The sequence below is a fragment of the Tauraco erythrolophus genome, chromosome Z (assembly GCF_009769465.1).
Source record: "Tauraco erythrolophus isolate bTauEry1 chromosome Z, bTauEry1.pri, whole genome shotgun sequence".
NCBI lineage: Eukaryota > Metazoa > Chordata > Aves > Musophagiformes > Musophagidae > Tauraco > Tauraco erythrolophus.
In genome coordinates this window covers 84707651-84725074 of record NC_141496.1, presented here as the reverse complement: position 1 = coordinate 84725074, position 17424 = coordinate 84707651, and the positions used below count along the sequence as shown (strand labels likewise).

Genomic DNA, 17424 nt, shown 5'->3' with positions numbered 1-17424 from the left:
GTGTACCATGATTTCTTGCTGCTCACCATTTACAATAGCTGGCTGAGATAACAACCACTAGAATCAAACATGATTGTCTTGCCTATCTGAAGCAGGCAGACAGATGCATAAAAATGTTGACGCACTACATTAGGAACACACATTGCTGCCAGAAAGTTTTCCAAATGCAAGAGAGGGAAAATAAAACAGAAAAACACCCCTCTAATCCATTTTTCTATGAATATCCTGCACTATAACCAATATCGTCAGTATCAAATGAAGCTGGATTCCCTAAGGAAATGGTGTGCAGAAGCTGTTCTGCCACATTCCTAGACAGTCTGCTCTGAGATGCTCCTTTCCAAAATGTGTTTTCTTTCAATCTCTCTCTCTCTTGCTCTCTCTCTCCTGATATTCTGGCATTTGGCCCAGCAAGATCAGCTTCTTCCAGAATAGTGCATCTTTCCCTGGTTCAAAACTAGGATCTCTCCACTTCCTTATTTTCTGACTCTTCCTGATACTTGGCAATTTTGTAGCCCAGTAGCCAAAACAGGAATTTGCTGTCTCTGCCACTATCAAAGCGAACTGACTCTAAAAACAGCAAAAGCACATTTAGTTTAACATGAGACCATTGAAGCTGTAGGAGCTGCTGTCTTCCCTGGCAAGCTCTTAGAACACAGATTAGCAATGAAATAACTAATTCTGCTTACCTTTTTTTTAAACATTTAGTTGCCCTATCATTTTTCACCTGTAAACCCACTTTGCTGCTAAAAAACACAGCAGCATGTACTGCTTTACTGGAACTGTAAAGAAACTCAAATGCTATCAACACCTACTAGCATCCCTGGACTAAGGATCACCAAGCAGTTTCCTTTATAACCCTCTGCTTTTACATGTTTATAACTGCTATGATGAATCGTCATCTTATGGGTTTAAATTTCCCACACATAGATTTACCTAAAGAGTTTTTGTCATCGTTAAGGCTGAGCAAAATCCTTTAGCAGTTCCTGAATTGTGAGAGAAATGTAACACCCTTTTCCTTTTTAGGCTGCAAATGGATTTTCCTTTTTTTTTTTTTTTTAATGTAGCATTTGCACTTACAAAATAAAGCTGCAGAAGCCTGTGATCTGGCTGCATATGCATTGTATGTCCCTCATTAACAGTCCCACTTCGAATGAGGATGACCACTCCCAGCTTGCAAGGAGAAAGCCAACCAGGCAGATGTGCCGTTAAGCAAGAAACCAACAGCCCCATGTTTAGAAACTCTTGACAGAGAGGCGCTCAGAACATCTCACCACAGAACGGAGAGACTTCAGAAAGTGTTTAGATAACTCAAGGGGCACCAGATGAATCTAGTGATGCCTGACTAAGTTAGCTACACAGCACGCTGCATATACCTTTTACACTCTTGGCAAAAGTGGCTGCGACTTCTCAAGTCCCTGCTCAAATCAGCTACAGACTCCCATAGCGTGCTGCGCCATACTGGACTGCATGCTGCCTAAATTGTTTTTCCAACCTTTACCTCCACGGTTGTGATGCTGAAGTGTCCTCTGATGAAGGAATGGATGGATAGAGGTTTTTTTCCCCTCCTTGTTTTTGTTATTTCATTAATGTACAGTCAATTTCACAATTACGATATCCTGAAATGTTCTAGTACCCAAAAGATATAAGGTAGGAACCAGAACAAGTATTCACAACTAATTATCTATATCCTAATTTTCTAAAGTAACATGACAACTGCCGATGTTAAATTTCCAGTTAGGTCTAGTAAGACATTTTTACGAATTTACCCATTGTTGGGATTAGCATTGCAGCTCCAGTAAAGACCCATCTGCACAAGAAAATTGCAATCACTATCACATAGGAACAGGTTAGACTTAGGCTTTAAGATACGTAAATATAGTTTTTGTCGAGCTTCCACTAGGGACAATGAAGGGAAAACATGCACAAAATTCTTTTATTTAATTTGTCCTCAAATTCAAGAAATTTAAGAGATATGTTACGCTTTGAATCTTAAATCTTGAATTGTGAACGTAGCACTATCACTCACTTTCAGAAATATTTGTTGCCTATACAGCAAAAATATCCCCTGAAGGGAGTTTTCCTCTCCATCATTTCCAAAGAACATTTCTATATATTTTTGAAGGTTCCTAAACAAATTTCTGTAACAAGATCTAGACTACAGTCACAAATATTGCCACTGATCCTAACCTCTCCTTGACATGTTTACTGGAAAGAGAATGTATTCTAACAGCAGAACACGCACTATGAAGCAAAAGCCAAGGAGTCTTGTTGGCACAAGCCCCAGATTCACCAAGCGCAGAGAGGTCAAAGAACACGATTTCTCGAAAGAAAAATCCCCTGTGTTTTTAAACAGCTCTAAGCTAAACTACAGCTAATTTTTGGAAGTCTTTAAGGCTTATTATGTTCAAGACACATGTTGCTCTGCAAAATTCAGGATGGGTTACTCTTTTTCCTTTATTCTTTTGATAGAGTGAGTCCCTTGTAAAGCCACAGGCCACTGCATATATGTAGGCTCTTTTGCTTTTGCCTCTCTGAAACCTGAAGTCTCCAAATACATCAAACTCAAGAGACCAATGCAATCCTCCTCACTTTGAATATTCTTGTCTCATAAGATTTTTGCTACTTCTCTGAGAGATGGCTAAGTCCCTGCCTGCCTCTTTAGAGTCAGCCAAGATCTTCTCATTTACCACGAAGTCCAGAGACAATAATAGCAGCTCTACTGCAATGCTTATAAACTGTTGAGTGCTGGAATGGGATATTTGACAGCTGGTCTGACATTAGGCTTCTGTGATGTTGTGATAACTTGATAAAAGTGGTTGGGGCACCAAAGTTTTTCACAGCATACTACTGGTCAAAATCTCAACCCAACTCCTTGCCATCCTGCAGTCTTTCAGTTTCCCTGCCCATCTCATTACCAGCTTAAGAAAATAACAGTATGAAAATATCAGGAGAATGCAATCCTGCTGAATAATGTCTTTTTCTTTCCTCAAACCAATGCTACACTAATTAGGAAGTGAGCCAGTTAAAATCTCTTGACTAATCTCCAATTTTTGCTCAAAAGTGAACAGTGAGATTGTCATTGGCAAGGAGTTCTGTAAAATGACTTTGCAACCAGAAAATTGGAATGTTCTGACATCTACTATTTCTTTTTAATGCCCAAGCAATTAACAATACCAAGGGGACAAAAACCCTCTGAGGTAGGTGCTAGCAACTGGGATAATCATGATGAAATAGAAATATAAGTGTAGGTAATCAAACACAATTTATTTCAAGAAACACTTCAATATTCCGCAACAGTGGACATTTTCCTTTTCTATAATTAAATTAGACTGAATTCCTACTGGCCATTTTTCTGCTTTTAGTAGAAAACATCAAAAGGTAATTCCACTAGGAAGCTTCAGTGATTATTTGTTGAGGGTTTTTTTAAGTACTAATAGAAAAGTCAGCTATGTCATGAATACAGAAAATAGAATTAGACATTAACAAAGCTTTTATTCTTTACAAATAAACCTCAGTCCCGCTAGAGCTACAATTAACTTCATTAAATAATTCTACCTATTGTAGAGAAATGAAGAGAAATTAGCATTATATAACAAAGTTTGCTGACTGAAGAACTGTTACTGCCTGTTACACCAGCACTGGATTTGGCCAGTGCAGTACAAGGGGAAGGCCACGTATATTCACATGATACTGTCTGAACATGCTCTGGAGTAAGCCTTTCTTTCATCATTAGGTTATGGTCACCCAAGGTTCAGCTTTGAGCTGGTTTTGTGTCATCCACACACCACAAACACGTTCCGTGTGCCAAAAAGGAACACCGAATTTTAGGTTGCTATTCCTCAGAAGGACTAGACATTTCACCCTGCTTGCTCAAGTGTTTCAGGTATGGGGTTGGTGCAGACAAGGGAGAAACCTGCTACAAAACATGGTGGCAATTCCACTCCATTATTGCCCTGCTCACGGGGGTTTATCACTGTGATTTTCCTCTAGGTCTAGGTATATTGTGAACTGCAGTCTAGTCCATACTGGGTCACAAATCAAAAACAGTCTGATGCAGCCTCGGCACTGTAAAAATCATTCTTGGTTCCTGCTGAAGCAACACAGACTTTGCAGGGATTTATGCTGATGAAAAACGTAGTTTAAGCTAAAACTAATATATCAGGCACCCATACAAGTACAGATTTCAGTCACCATTAAGCAAACAAAATATCAACCACCTTGGTATTTTTGTAACTTTACAACAACATGACCAGTGGTTAGAACACCACTAATTACAGCAGGATCTAATGCAGTTCTTTGGCAGAGAACAGCAACTTCATATCTCAAAAAAGCCCTGAAGAAAGATCCAAGTTGTAGGACTGTTTGCTCATGTTTACATGAAACTTTTTAATACTCCAGATGCAGGTGCTAAAGGGACATGTTGCTATGCCCTCTCCCACATTATGATTCAGTTCGTGTTCTAACTCAACCGGCAACAGGGTCCTTGGAAATAGCAAGTCTGATTCTTGATTTTGACTAAGCTAAAGATGGAAGGATTGCTCATGTAAAAGCTTTTTGAGACAATTAAATGAAGGGTCCACACAGGTATACATTGCATTACTTAATAACTAAAACCTCTAGCCAAACTCTGAATATGGAAAACAGCATGACAGTTCCTATTATTTTACGACCAAGTAGAGTAGTATTGATTCTTTGTCCTCTGAGTGCTTGCACAGATTATGGCTACCAAGGCAGACATCAGTAACTCACCTGGTCCCAGTGTTTAATCGTTGTGTTATTCTATTTGGCTAACAAAATCTTTTTGCTCACTAATAAGGTTTAACAACTTAACACTTAGCATTGCCAGTATGAAACACAACCTTACCCATAACAACATTCTCATCTGAGTTTCTCTAAGTCTATGATGCTGGTTTTAAAAGCCTGGGGTTTTAGTACTGTAATAACATTCTTCACTCCTGCTGAATTTTGTGCCCCCTACATTAAACACAAATTGTTTAAAGCTTTATTTTCTCCTTACTCAACCTCACACTTCAATCTCAGAACATTTAAATTTGAAAATAATTGGAAAACACAACTTGATGGAGACCTTAGCACTGAAAACTTTAACCTTCCTCTCTATTTGCAGTGAAGAGTCTGATCCAGAGTGATGGAATGTACGTTTCCTAACGGCACGGTCCACAAGTAGTGGCATACTCCTTGCCAAAGCAAGACCATCACCTTGTGGTGAAATCCAGCTTTTCCCCTGCTCTTTAGACAGCTATTCCCATATCAAGCCAGGATATTATTCAGCCATATGAACTGGTGTAACTACTTAGCAACATGATGAAACATTTACTTGTGGCTCCTACAGTTGTACTCCTCTCTGCCCTCCCATGAACACCCACAATAGCCTACCAGTAATAAGGACACGATTCTGGCATTACTTTCCTATCCTCTGAAGACAGACCAGGCCGTTTGGTGTCATCTCATCAAAGACGCTCTTGCCAGTATTTTACATGGTGCTACCGCCAGTTCTGTTCAGCTTGTTACAGCAAACGTAAGAAACCCCCACCATGGCCCTAATGTTTTTTTATCACTAGGTCGCACAGATCTGCTCTGTGCCTGGCTAGGTAAGGCTAACCTAGGTGAGACTGGGTAAAATGTAAATGTCTGGCGTAATGTTTCTCCAGGTATTCTGATCCTGGAGTAGAGGTGACAAAAGCATGACACTTTTGCAAAATCCAGGTCAAGCAGGGTATCTTGTTTAAACTAGGTAGTGGAATCAAGACCAGAAATCTCTCTGTCTCTAAAAGATGAGTGAACCTGACCTATCAACGAGGATTTCAAACCCCAGATAAACCTATCTGAAATTGATTAAAATTTTAAAAAGATGTCATCTTAGTTGAGATTGATAAATACTAATGCTGTAAAATGTTTTCGCCATTAGTAAATGTGACACTTTACAGGAACTTGAATTATTAATTCTACATTTTTGAGCATTGCTATAGGCCACACATCTTTTTCAGATCTCCATTGTGATGCAGACCACTGGGGGCCTCATAGGCAAAATGGAGCAAACTTTAGTTCGTATGTATACATCAATTTAAATATATTATCAAACTTAAAGCTGCCTTTTATTACCTTAAGTATTGTGTTCTTCTAGGATTATTGCTTCACCATTTATGCTACTTGATTCTGTGGGCTATTTTTCACCACCTGGGTGACAAATTTCATTACCATAGCCCTTCCCTTCAAACTTTTCATCATGTAGTAGCTCAGTATAAAAAGACAGATTTCTCATCTATACTGTCCATTTAACTTCTGTGTATTATTGTCATGCGTAGGCACTTCAACTCTGACATTTCAGAGATCGAAAAGCTCCACCTCATTTTCCTTATGCTTTGTATTCATGTAAGCCTGACTTACAGACTAAGGCTACTATCGTTCTTTGCAATTTTTTCCACTTTGTGACTCTTCATTTCACTACCATTGCAAACCCAGAGGTGCATTACAGCTGTTTATTCCCACCCCTGGAAGAAGTGCTGTAATACTCTGATTTCAATAGAGGGCCTACCAGCAATAAACTCAACTATTTAATAGACAAATTAGAGCTCCATACCTTTCAGCTATGGACTGATTCTGTCCCTCTTCCCACTTCCTTTTCGCTCCTGCTCCCATTGTTTCCTGCATTATGGCATCACCAAAATACCTTTGCTGAGCAAACTCTGTGGAGTTAAAAAAGCTCTCGATTCATGGCATGGCTCTTTTACCGACCCTTGCCAAAGGCCAACCACAAAGCAGCACATCAGCTGGAGAGACCGAAAATATCTATAATAGATTTCATTCAACGCTTAGCTTTGATGCGTAGAACTGATCTCTGCTTTGAATCCACAAACTTCTCTCACTTCTTAGTTTTTCTGTCAACACATAGGCAACACCATGTAACTATACACAGGCCTAGAAAAGATGCTGTGGATAAAGCTGTTTCAAATTTTCTACATGACAATCTATGTTAGGGACATTCAAGCCTCATTTGGGCATCTCTTCCTAAAACTATTTACTCCATTTCATCTCTAAATGACAACATGCAGCATTGCTAGGCAAGGATGTGGATGATAATGGACAAAATTGTGTTACCTTTATCTTCTCATGTAAATACAGAGCAATGTTTGTTTAATGCTGAGAAAATTGTAAAAATGTGTAATCCACATCTTCAGTTTATGCTCCCTGTTGAATATATTCATATTGTCTTTAACAGCGTCAAGAGGTTTCTCCAGAAGAGAAAAATCAAGCCAAAGATCCTCAAAGCAATTCATTAATTGAAATCCACAATAGTAAGACTTTATATCACCTGTATCTTTCCCTGTGCATTCACACAGTGAAATATAACACTATCCACCTAGGCAGTTTAGATAAACCGGATTTCATAACGGTTCTTCCATTATATGCAGGTTATTTACATACTGAATTACCACTCAATAAAAATTCCATCATTTCAAATTTCATAAAGCAACAAATTAGCGATCCACATCTGAAGCAAGCACAGATCAAGCTAATTGTGTGTGCATGTTACGCAGAGAGGATTTTAAGTATTAAGTAAACTACCACTAAATGATTCGGAAAGTAAACAAACCTCAGTGTTTCTTTGTTCACAAACACATGTCACCTAATCTGCTGCAAATATTGGCATTAGATACAGTCACATTCATAACATAATAGCATACAGTACTGGCCCTTTAAAATTCTCACAGCTGTGCAATGTGCCTTATTTAAGATTAAACCTTTTGGTTTTAAAAGGTTCATCTTATATGATACAATTGCATTTTCAATTCGCTTTCATAATGATTAAATATTACATGCACGGAGGACAAACTGGCCTCTATCCTGCAAACACATGTCCATATTTTGACATGTCTGCAGCCACACAAGAATTCCCAAGTCCAGGTTCAGTGGAGTAGTCACAAAGTCAATCATAAACACTTTTGCCAGGTCTAGGTATTAGACCATCAGCTTCTCTTTGGGTACAGAATCATTAATAGGGTTCAGTACCTTGTACAACCCTCACTAGAGCTTCTCAACATCAAAGCGATATTTAACAATGAATCGGAAATTCCATACCAGCAGCAGCACAGACGGGGGACAAGACCTAAATGGCGTAAGATGGAAAGCACTGGAGATGATGGCTCCAATTTTCTGCTGTGCTCTGCCTTAAAATCTCTCCTGATTCTGGCCACAGTAGTCTGAGATGGCTGCCAGGGGTGCAGAAAGGGTATCTGGAACCTAAGAGTAACACCAAAGTTTATGGTAGTACGTGCATGTGAACCTGTGCAGTTGTGTGTAAATCACGCCACCTTTGTGCACACGGGAAAGAGTGTGGACTGACGCAGATGCAAATACTTTCCCCTCCTTTTGCAGGATCACCTATTCTAAGTGCAGTGCTTGTTCTTTGAATGGTGGTCTCAGCACTCCTGGGAACAGAGATCTGGGCCCTGATCATTTCCATACTAACCCCCAAAACACGCTGCCCAGCAGAGCTGCTGGTGTTCTTAAGGGGTTAAGCAGTTCAGCCCTACCAACACAGAGATGAATACGCTTTGTGAACACTTCCCTAGTCTTGTCCCATTCTCAAGACGAACTTCAGTCCTAAATAAGGCTTTCCAGGCTGCAGAAGTATTCCTGTATGATGCTCAACTTGTACACTCTACATCTACAGTACTCAAATTGTCTTTTACTGGTCATTTCTACTTCCCATAAATTCTTTGTCAAGTAAAACCTGGCAACTCCTTCACAGACAACAGTCATCATCCAAGGATTGAAAAAAAGCTTGACTCCGTTATCAGCACTGAAAAACACTAGGAACTTGGGGGTTTGCTGGGGACACTGGGTTGCATGAACGGCATAAAAAAACCTAACAGGATCTTCTCCAAACTTCCTTTCTAAAAGAAAAACAGAGGAAATCCAATTCTACAGTCAACAACGAAGCTACTAACCACTGAAATTAAAGGATAAAAACAAAAGTGTGTCTTGCGTATAGATAAAAGACAATATTACACTTGATTTATAATCAGTAATTAAATTATGTTGACAGTTACCTATTATAATATATTCCCCAAAGATACGACACTATTTTTCAAACAGATCTTAAAATTAAGATCAGCAGGAACTCCCAAAAGGACTACAGAAAAGTGCATTCTTATTTTAATCCCTCATACCCTAAGTCCAAAAAAAGAGCAGAAAAAAGCAAGAGAAACTTTCCTCTGAACATCGTACCATCCCACATTGCTTATCTTCATTTGAAAGCTGGCTGATTTACACAAGGCGATCTGCAGACATGAATGTTACACATGCTGCTTTGCAGAGAAGCACAGCACAGTGATTAGTGCATTAACAAAATTCCTGTACTCCTCCATGAATAATGTTGGACCTTATGTTCCAAGAATAGCACATACTTAATAGCATGGTATTGTCTTTGCTTCAGTTTAATGGGAAGCAGAACCTTAGCGAACAGATAGTGTGTCAGTTCTTGTAATGCTATATGCCATTCTGGTGAACGTTCTCTAGTATGATATTTCGTATAAAAAATGCAAAGCCTTTTGCCTCAGACACATAGGTAGATTTTCTTACCTTTGGTTCCATTGAAATGAAGCTGTGGGTACCTCTACTTGAGAGAACTGACCTTTTAATTGTTTTACTATGGTAGAAATGGTAGTAATCCTTCAGTGTTCCAATCTGTAAGGGGAGAGAAGAGGGAGATTTAATTTATAAAACCAGTTTTCTGTTTTTCATTTCTAAAAGTCTATAAATTATGCAATTTCCTGCATGCTGAAATGTTACTTGAACCCACTGATCATCTTTCAAAAGAAGGACATATGATATGAAATGGATGGAGTGTCCTTGAGGCAGTAACAGCATAACTAAAGATTATAATTGAGCTGCTTAGTCTGGCCCTATCTACCTTTTTAATGTTTAATTTATATGCAGTACTTTAAGTAATTCTATATCAATCTATATCCAAACTGTCTTCAAATGGCAAGAATAAAAATCATCAAATGGCTATATGGTTAATAAAAAGCATTCCATCTAGTTTGCTTAAGGAAATATACTGTAAAATGCACTAGATCCGCTTATTTATACAATTAAATTATAAAAAGGATGTTCACAGCATCACACTATACAACAGGAATAGGCTTCTCTTTCTGCCAAATGTGGGCAAGAAAGAAGCAAAAGAAAGAAAGAAAGATAGAAATGGTAACTTCAAAGGATAATGACTGGCTCAAAGTACAAAATTGATTCATGCAAAACTGCAAATTTCATAATTGTACAATAAAAACAGGTCTTATTCATCCCATCAGTACACAGTAGCAATGTAAACATTATACTAAGATAGCTCTCACAATTTGAAAAATAAATTTTCCTTTCCGGAGTCATTAATATCTAAACATTTATAAATTGAAACTTTAATTTCATGCACCTATAAACAAACATTTAGCCTCTCTGTCTTTAGGAAGAATGTCTCTTCAACTTATTTGGAATTTGACCTTCTATTGCACTGCAAATCTTACAAAGACACTTCATTCATTTGGTTAAATCAAGTTAGTTTATCATAAATTAAATAGGAATTTGTTTGACTACAGCTAATTAAAGTATAATAGCAACGCAATAATAATTTTCATGCTGCCTTTGCTTTGAAAGGCAACTCCAGCTGAAGTGGTGCAACGCTGTAGCACAGATGAGCCCAGTCTCACATGTCCATATGCATGCCCGAGAATAAACCCTCCTTCAACATATATGGAGAAGTCTTCTTGTGGACACCTCAAAGAGCTGCGGGACCCTGGGCCTTCTGAGATCACGCACACATGGTCCCCTGTGGGCCGAAATCTGTTGCCAGAGCAGGTGCCAGAGCATGTACTAGTTCTTTGTCCATGGATCAGCACAGTCCTTTGGTGACATAGTGTATCAGAATAAAAAGTAGTTTCCATGCTTGATTTTAGCCCAATAGGAAGTTAACAACATTATTACACGTTATTGCATCACTTTTGACTACATTAACTAGAGTTTATTCATCATCAGGCTACTGGTATGCCCTTTTTGAATTACTATTGCTTATATCAACCACTGAAACTTGGTGCCAGGGTTAGCACCAGTGCAGGTGGTGGGATGCTTTCCTGAGTTCCTGGATATTTCCTGAACTCATCAGTAGCCTCAAATAGGCCTGAAGTGCTAACTGCTGGAAAGTGACGCTACTCTTGCTGCTTAAGTCCTCAGAGACCAGTAAAGTGCATATTCACCATACCAGAGTGCTCTATGAAGGTTACGGACCTTTTATGGACCTCGACTTCAGAGCGAATTAGAAACCTACGACTCTGTGTGTGCGTGCATGTGTCTAAACAAGCACACACCTTACTGAAAAGACACAGCTCAAGCAAGTAACTATTTCACCACTGCACAGAACTGCATAAATAGAAAGGTTATATTTTAGGGAAAGCAAACATCTGTCCTGTTTTGTGTTATGCAGATCTCAATATTATCCAGTTCTCTGTGTCTTGTCTTGCTCTATTTTGAGGATTTTTAACTATTTATTTATTTATTTACTAAAGATAAACTCTAGCTGACCCCTCTGAGGGCATCCAAAATAGCCGATTTAAGAGATGACCTAACTGCACTCCTGGAGGTCCTACAGTTTAGCAGCACTAGCCACCCACAGAAGAGACTGGAGGGATCTACATACTCTACCTTCCAGCCAAACAGGGGACAGCCTGAGGCTTTGTAATGCTTGACAGCTGTACTCCCTCTGAGACCTTGGGATCAGGAGACAGGACTAAGCCCTTAGAATTAAGTGTGGTAATTGTAATGCCATGTCTTCCAGGCACCATCAGTTTTCAGATAATAACAATTATTATTAATAATAATTAATTAAGACAGTGAGATCTACAAGTTTAGTTCGTAACTGTCAATAAAATAAAACAATCCTAAATCTTTTAAATGGAATTTAATTCATATTCACTAACTGCCAGTGCCTCTCACAGTAAGGTAATACCAGCGCTATTAAAAATTTTATTGCCCTCTTTTCCCTTAATGAGAATTTACTTAGACCTTCCAAATCCTTGGACCACTTGGAGAACAGTTAAACCATGGAAATATAGCACAATAAAACTTATCATTATGGATGTTCTTGTTAAATTGTTTTTTATACTTTTAACTAGCAGGTCTTAGAGGCACTCTCAGAGGAGAAGGAATGCAAAGACAGAAACACCAGACTGCAAAGCCAACTACCTTAGAGACTGAGGGCAATTTAACTGTTTTATCCTTGGGAAATCTTTGTTATCTCCTTTTTGACCTGGAGGACCTGACTTCTTTAAAAAGAAATAGAGAAATATTCCTGAGGAATTGCCTGCCCAAAAGCAAGGAGAATGGATGGCAGGGGCAGGGAAGACTTATTATCTTGAGAAGTAATCTTCATCACTCAACATTTTAGATATATACATAGATTTTAATAGTACCATACTATGTTTATTCAAGGATGAAATAATTCCTGGAAGTTATAATCTACAATATCACAGTGGAATCCCAGAAAACCAAAGCATCTACATATTTACATTAATTTTATATTTATTAGGTCTTACTTTCTATTTAAAGTTGAGAAAAGGTGTGAATTTTAAAGATAACGTGAAACAAGAAACAACTTTCTAGGCTTGTCCTTGGAAAATATTTCTTCCATATGTAGTTTTACAGTCTAAGGCAATATTAAGATAACTGAGGACATAATTACTGAAAGAATTTACCTACATCCACATGTGAGTGTCCTCATAAACTCTGTAAGGAAATACAAATGCTAAAGCTGCCTGTTAAATGTACATTAAATATATATATTTGATCACCAAACTGACATGTCCAACTAAGCTCTGAAACTACAACTGAAGCTTCCACATAACAGAACATGAGCAGGGAACTCGTTCCAGCTAATGGGAAGGAACCCAAGAGATGCCTTACCAACAGTCTCTTACCTAGTAAATAAACTTTTTTTAAAAAGAATCATCTAGACATCTGGCTGCAACGTACACTTCTCCCAGTGTAGGGCTGAATGGAAAACAATATGGTGTTGAGTCAGTGAATTGGTGGATATATTGTTAAGAGTTCCTATTTCTCCAGTCTTTAATTACTTCAGTCCTAAATGGATTGGGAAAGGAAGACAGATCAGGTCCAAATCTGGTTCTGAACTCTACAAAGTGCTAGAATAACCAAAGCACAGATCTGCTACCTGTGTGCAGACCTGGAACACAGACCATTATAAATATATACAGCAATGCGTTTCACACGGGGTTGAAGATTTGACCCTTCACTTATTTCAGAAATGCAACAAATTTCCAAAGTGCTAAAGTCCTGGCCAGGAGATACCAAGAACAGAGAGATGAAGAAAGTGTATCAAGTTTACTATGATCATCTCATTTTGACAGAATCACTTCAACTATATTTTAAACTTTAAGATGCTGTCACATTATACAAAGTACATTGGAAATCATGTTTCAGAGCAAAAATGAAAATGTTTCAGTGTGAAAAGGTTGAAACAGAATGCATTGGTACTATCAGAGCTTTCTTCCCTGCGTCAAATGCCAGTGAAGCCAACCTAGTATCACAAAGCATTTTGACAGAACCAAATGTTGACACAGGTTACAGCACCACTTAATGCTCCTTCGATGCACATCACTCTGTAATGAACACGAAGGAGGTGAGCTCATCGCCCTTAATTCTGATCCCTCTCGGCCCCTCGTTATCCACAGGTGAAGACAGGTTCATTGACACTACAGAAAACCGCTGCTCCCTCTCCTTCTTGTGGCCCCCAGACTCACAAAGTATTAAACATCTTAAAACCAGGGTTCTGATCTCAGCATTTAGGGGCAAGAAAGCCCTGCAGCGGCTGTTAGTTGTTCACTGACCTACTCAAATTAAAGCACTCATATCTAGAAAGGGCGTGTTCATCCAAGAGCTTGAACCTGAACTTGTCTTGTACTCCAAGCAGAAAAACTGTGTACTAGAGTTTTTTTGGGGGGTGTTTTTTTTTTCCCATAGACACTGCAATAATGACCACACCTTAGTGATCACACTTTCCTAACCTCCAGCTCTCTTGCCCAGAACTGTCGGGTCACCACTGACAAATCTCCATCACGCTGAGGCTGGAGGAGTAAACACCATGAGTACGTGAGCTGCTCCCCCATCTGACCTGCAGTCTGAGATGGGGGCTCTTTCTCTCCCAAATATACCCTCTAATCAAAAGCTTTTTTTATTATTTGTTTTTTATTTGTCATCAGAATGGGGAATTTCACCTACTATGCGTCATTCACAAGAAATAACAGCAAAGCTTGCCCTCATATGGCACACTGCAGTGAGGTGAAAGATTGGACCACTTTCAGTGTTGGACAATTTGAGGCTCTCACAAAGATCAGTTTATGAAATATTCAGGAGAGAGAAGCACAGGCCTTCCAGACAATACTCAGCCTAAAACCTAAAATCCCAACTCTTAAGAGCCCTCTATCCAAATACTTACGCTTCCTGCTAGTCCCCTGTTGGGCTGATAACCTACACTACCTTACATCAGTTAAAATAGGTTCTCGGATTACTACAGACAGACAACATTAAAAAAAAAAGCCAAAACCACTGGCCCTACTGAATGCTATGGTCTTGTCTTGAGCTGCAGTGGCAAGATAATACTACTCTGAAGACTAGTCTAAAGGATGAAAACAACAATATTTAGTCTCTTTATTACAGAGGCTCTGAATCTGTACATTACAGGAATATCTACCAGGTGGGGAAAAAAGTACACATTTAATGTGCCCAAACTTAGTCAACTTAAATAATTGGAAGCAGCAGCACAACCAAGGTGATGTGGGTAAGAACATCACTTGTCACCTCAAACACAACCTAGACGAATCTGAAAGCTTGAATTCTAGATATGCTTAAATGCCCAAGTAACCCAGTTCTCAGCTCTATTTTAAGCCTAATTTGCTAACAGAAATTCGACAGCCCAAGTTGTGGAAACATCTCTGTATGTGCTCGAGGTAGGAACAGCCTAACTTGCCAGTTCATATCTTTGCTTCTCTCATGTTCCTTCCTCTTCAGGTTTGTTTTAAAGGGAACCGCTATGTCTGCAGAGCGTTGCTGTTCCTGAATAGGGACGCTCTGAACAACTTGGGCTAGGCCTTGAATACATCCCTCCTTCTTGAAAATTTTTTTAAGTCTCTTACATGGAAAAAACCTATACTGTAAGCATGAGTTCTTGCTCAGTTTGTTAAATCTTCCGTCTAGAGGATGGCACTTTTTCTAGTTCAGCTAGAAAAAGGAGATTCCCTTCTGAACCACCTGCATATAAAAAAAAAAACCAAAACCCCAGAACAGGCAGATAAATTAAACCACATGGCTATTACAGCAGAAACATCACAATTTGGATAGAAATAAATCAGGCTGTATCTCTTCACATGGTAGGAACATGCTAACACTTTACCCTTGACATTACCTCTCCTCCTGTTAAAATGGAAAGAAAAAGGTATCACCTTATTGAACTAACATACGCCACTTCAGACTTCTTTTGTATTTTTCCTTTGTGTTTCAGCTATTTTAATGCACAAATTTTGTCTGGACACTTACCTTGAGCTAGGAAAGTACAATTTGGCTTTTTAAACAGTTGATACCAAGAATGAACAACAGAGCCATTACAATAAAGTAGCTCCACATTACGTTCTTTCAGATAACGTCACTGTTGTTGCTTACATGCTGCTGCATTTTGCTTTAAAATCATACATTAGCTCTTTCACTGGAAAAATAAACATAAGTTCTCCAGTCTTTTAGCTTTTCAAGTGCCTTTGTTAATAGGATAAACTACTACAGTAACAATATGCTGAAGGTCAACTATAATTCTTGATAATATTCTAATTAGGTATGAAGGCTGAGATTTTTTCAAAGTCACTTCATAAATTTTCACATGAATTTGAATTTTTATGTATCTGTTAGCAAGCTTTAAAATGTTCAGAAAATACTAGTGTAGCTAAACTAAGTAAAAATCCAGATTAAAAAGAACATAAAAAAGAACGTTTCAATTTGCAGTCGAAATTCTTTACATGAATTGATATATTTAATTTTGGATTATCTCTGTAAGAATACTTTTTCTAATAAGTTTTCTTTTCAAGACTTTCTACTGCATTCCAGAATATAATCTAAACATATTTAGAGTCTCAATTCTAAACTATAATTAAAATTTAATTAAAATTAAAATAGAAATTTAAATGTAGAATTCTAAATTCCTAGTTAGTTTTATTCTAAAATATTTTTAGAATTCGAGAATTCTACTTCTCTAAACAGATAAATGCTTTATTCTAAATATATTATGAAATATATTTAGCAATATAAAACAAATTCCGTTTCCTCCAAGACTGATAATTGGCTTATAACTTCTACAAAGTTCAGCTAAATTAGAAAAAGTTTCCTAGATCATACCTTCTGCACACAGGTTAATTTGTACAGTTGTATTTTAAAACAAATATTGCCAAATGAAATTCTGGTTTTTGAGATTCCAGTATTTTAGTGCTCTCTTGGTAACCTTATTTAACATGTAGAATTACTTGGGGGGAAAAAAAAAAAAAAAAAGAAGAAAAAACCTGACAACCAAATAGGAACATAGAATGTTTTACTTCATCAAAAAAATAAATGTTTTGTGATGTAAGAAAACTAAGTTTTAGTAGAACTATCTTTGCAAGAATGAGAGAGCATTAAGTCATAGAAGCAGTCACAAGGCTCAGGAGGCAATAGGAATTTATAAAATAAGGTCAGATAGTAGAAAGATATAAATTAGAATTGTATCATTGCTTTATTCTAACACATGCTATATCACACTAAGATTTATTAATTTAATCTACCCTACTATACAGAATGAACAATCCTTCCAAAGGAGATTGTGGTATCTTTTTTGAATTCTATAAATATTTATTTATATAAATCCTATGGATATTGGAATGAAGATCTTTCTGTCTCATTAATTGAGTTGCAAAAGGAGAGAGAGGTTAGTTGATTTTCTTTAAATAAAAATATACTTTGATCATATTTAATTACAAACAATGCTACTTCTAAAAATGCAGGAAAAAAAGAATAATATTCAAGTCAAATCATAAAAAGAGAAATCTCAAAGACACCAGTCAGGTAATAAAGACAACAAAAAGCTGCCTGAATAAAGACCAGGTGAAAATAATGTTTGAGTCTTACATGGATAAGCAGTGAAAAGAATTGTGTCTTATACACCACAGGTCACCCAAGACCACAGTAAATACACATTCCTTCCAAAAATTATGACAGAAGCAGAGCCTGAGCCTGGCACCTACCTTCCTCCATTGCAGCTCTGAGAACAAGAACATGCATCAGTCTTTACAGGAGGACAAGAGCTGGCAGTGCTCCTTGAATCTG

The 17424-nt window shown here is 37.9% G+C and overlaps 1 protein-coding gene across 3 annotated transcripts in view; it reads right to left on the bottom strand.

Annotated features, from left to right (window-relative positions):
- The window catches only part of PCSK5 (proprotein convertase subtilisin/kexin type 5), a 256122-nt gene that overhangs the window by 223403 nt on the left and 15295 nt on the right, over nucleotides 1–17424 (bottom strand). For all 3 annotated transcript variants that reach the window (XM_086629996.1, XM_086629997.1, XM_086629998.1), the window contains exon 2: nucleotides 9604–9708. In XM_086629996.1, the coding sequence (XP_086486122.1) occupies nucleotides 9604–9708 (105 nt within the window). The remainder of the gene's footprint in view (nucleotides 1–9603; nucleotides 9709–17424) is intronic.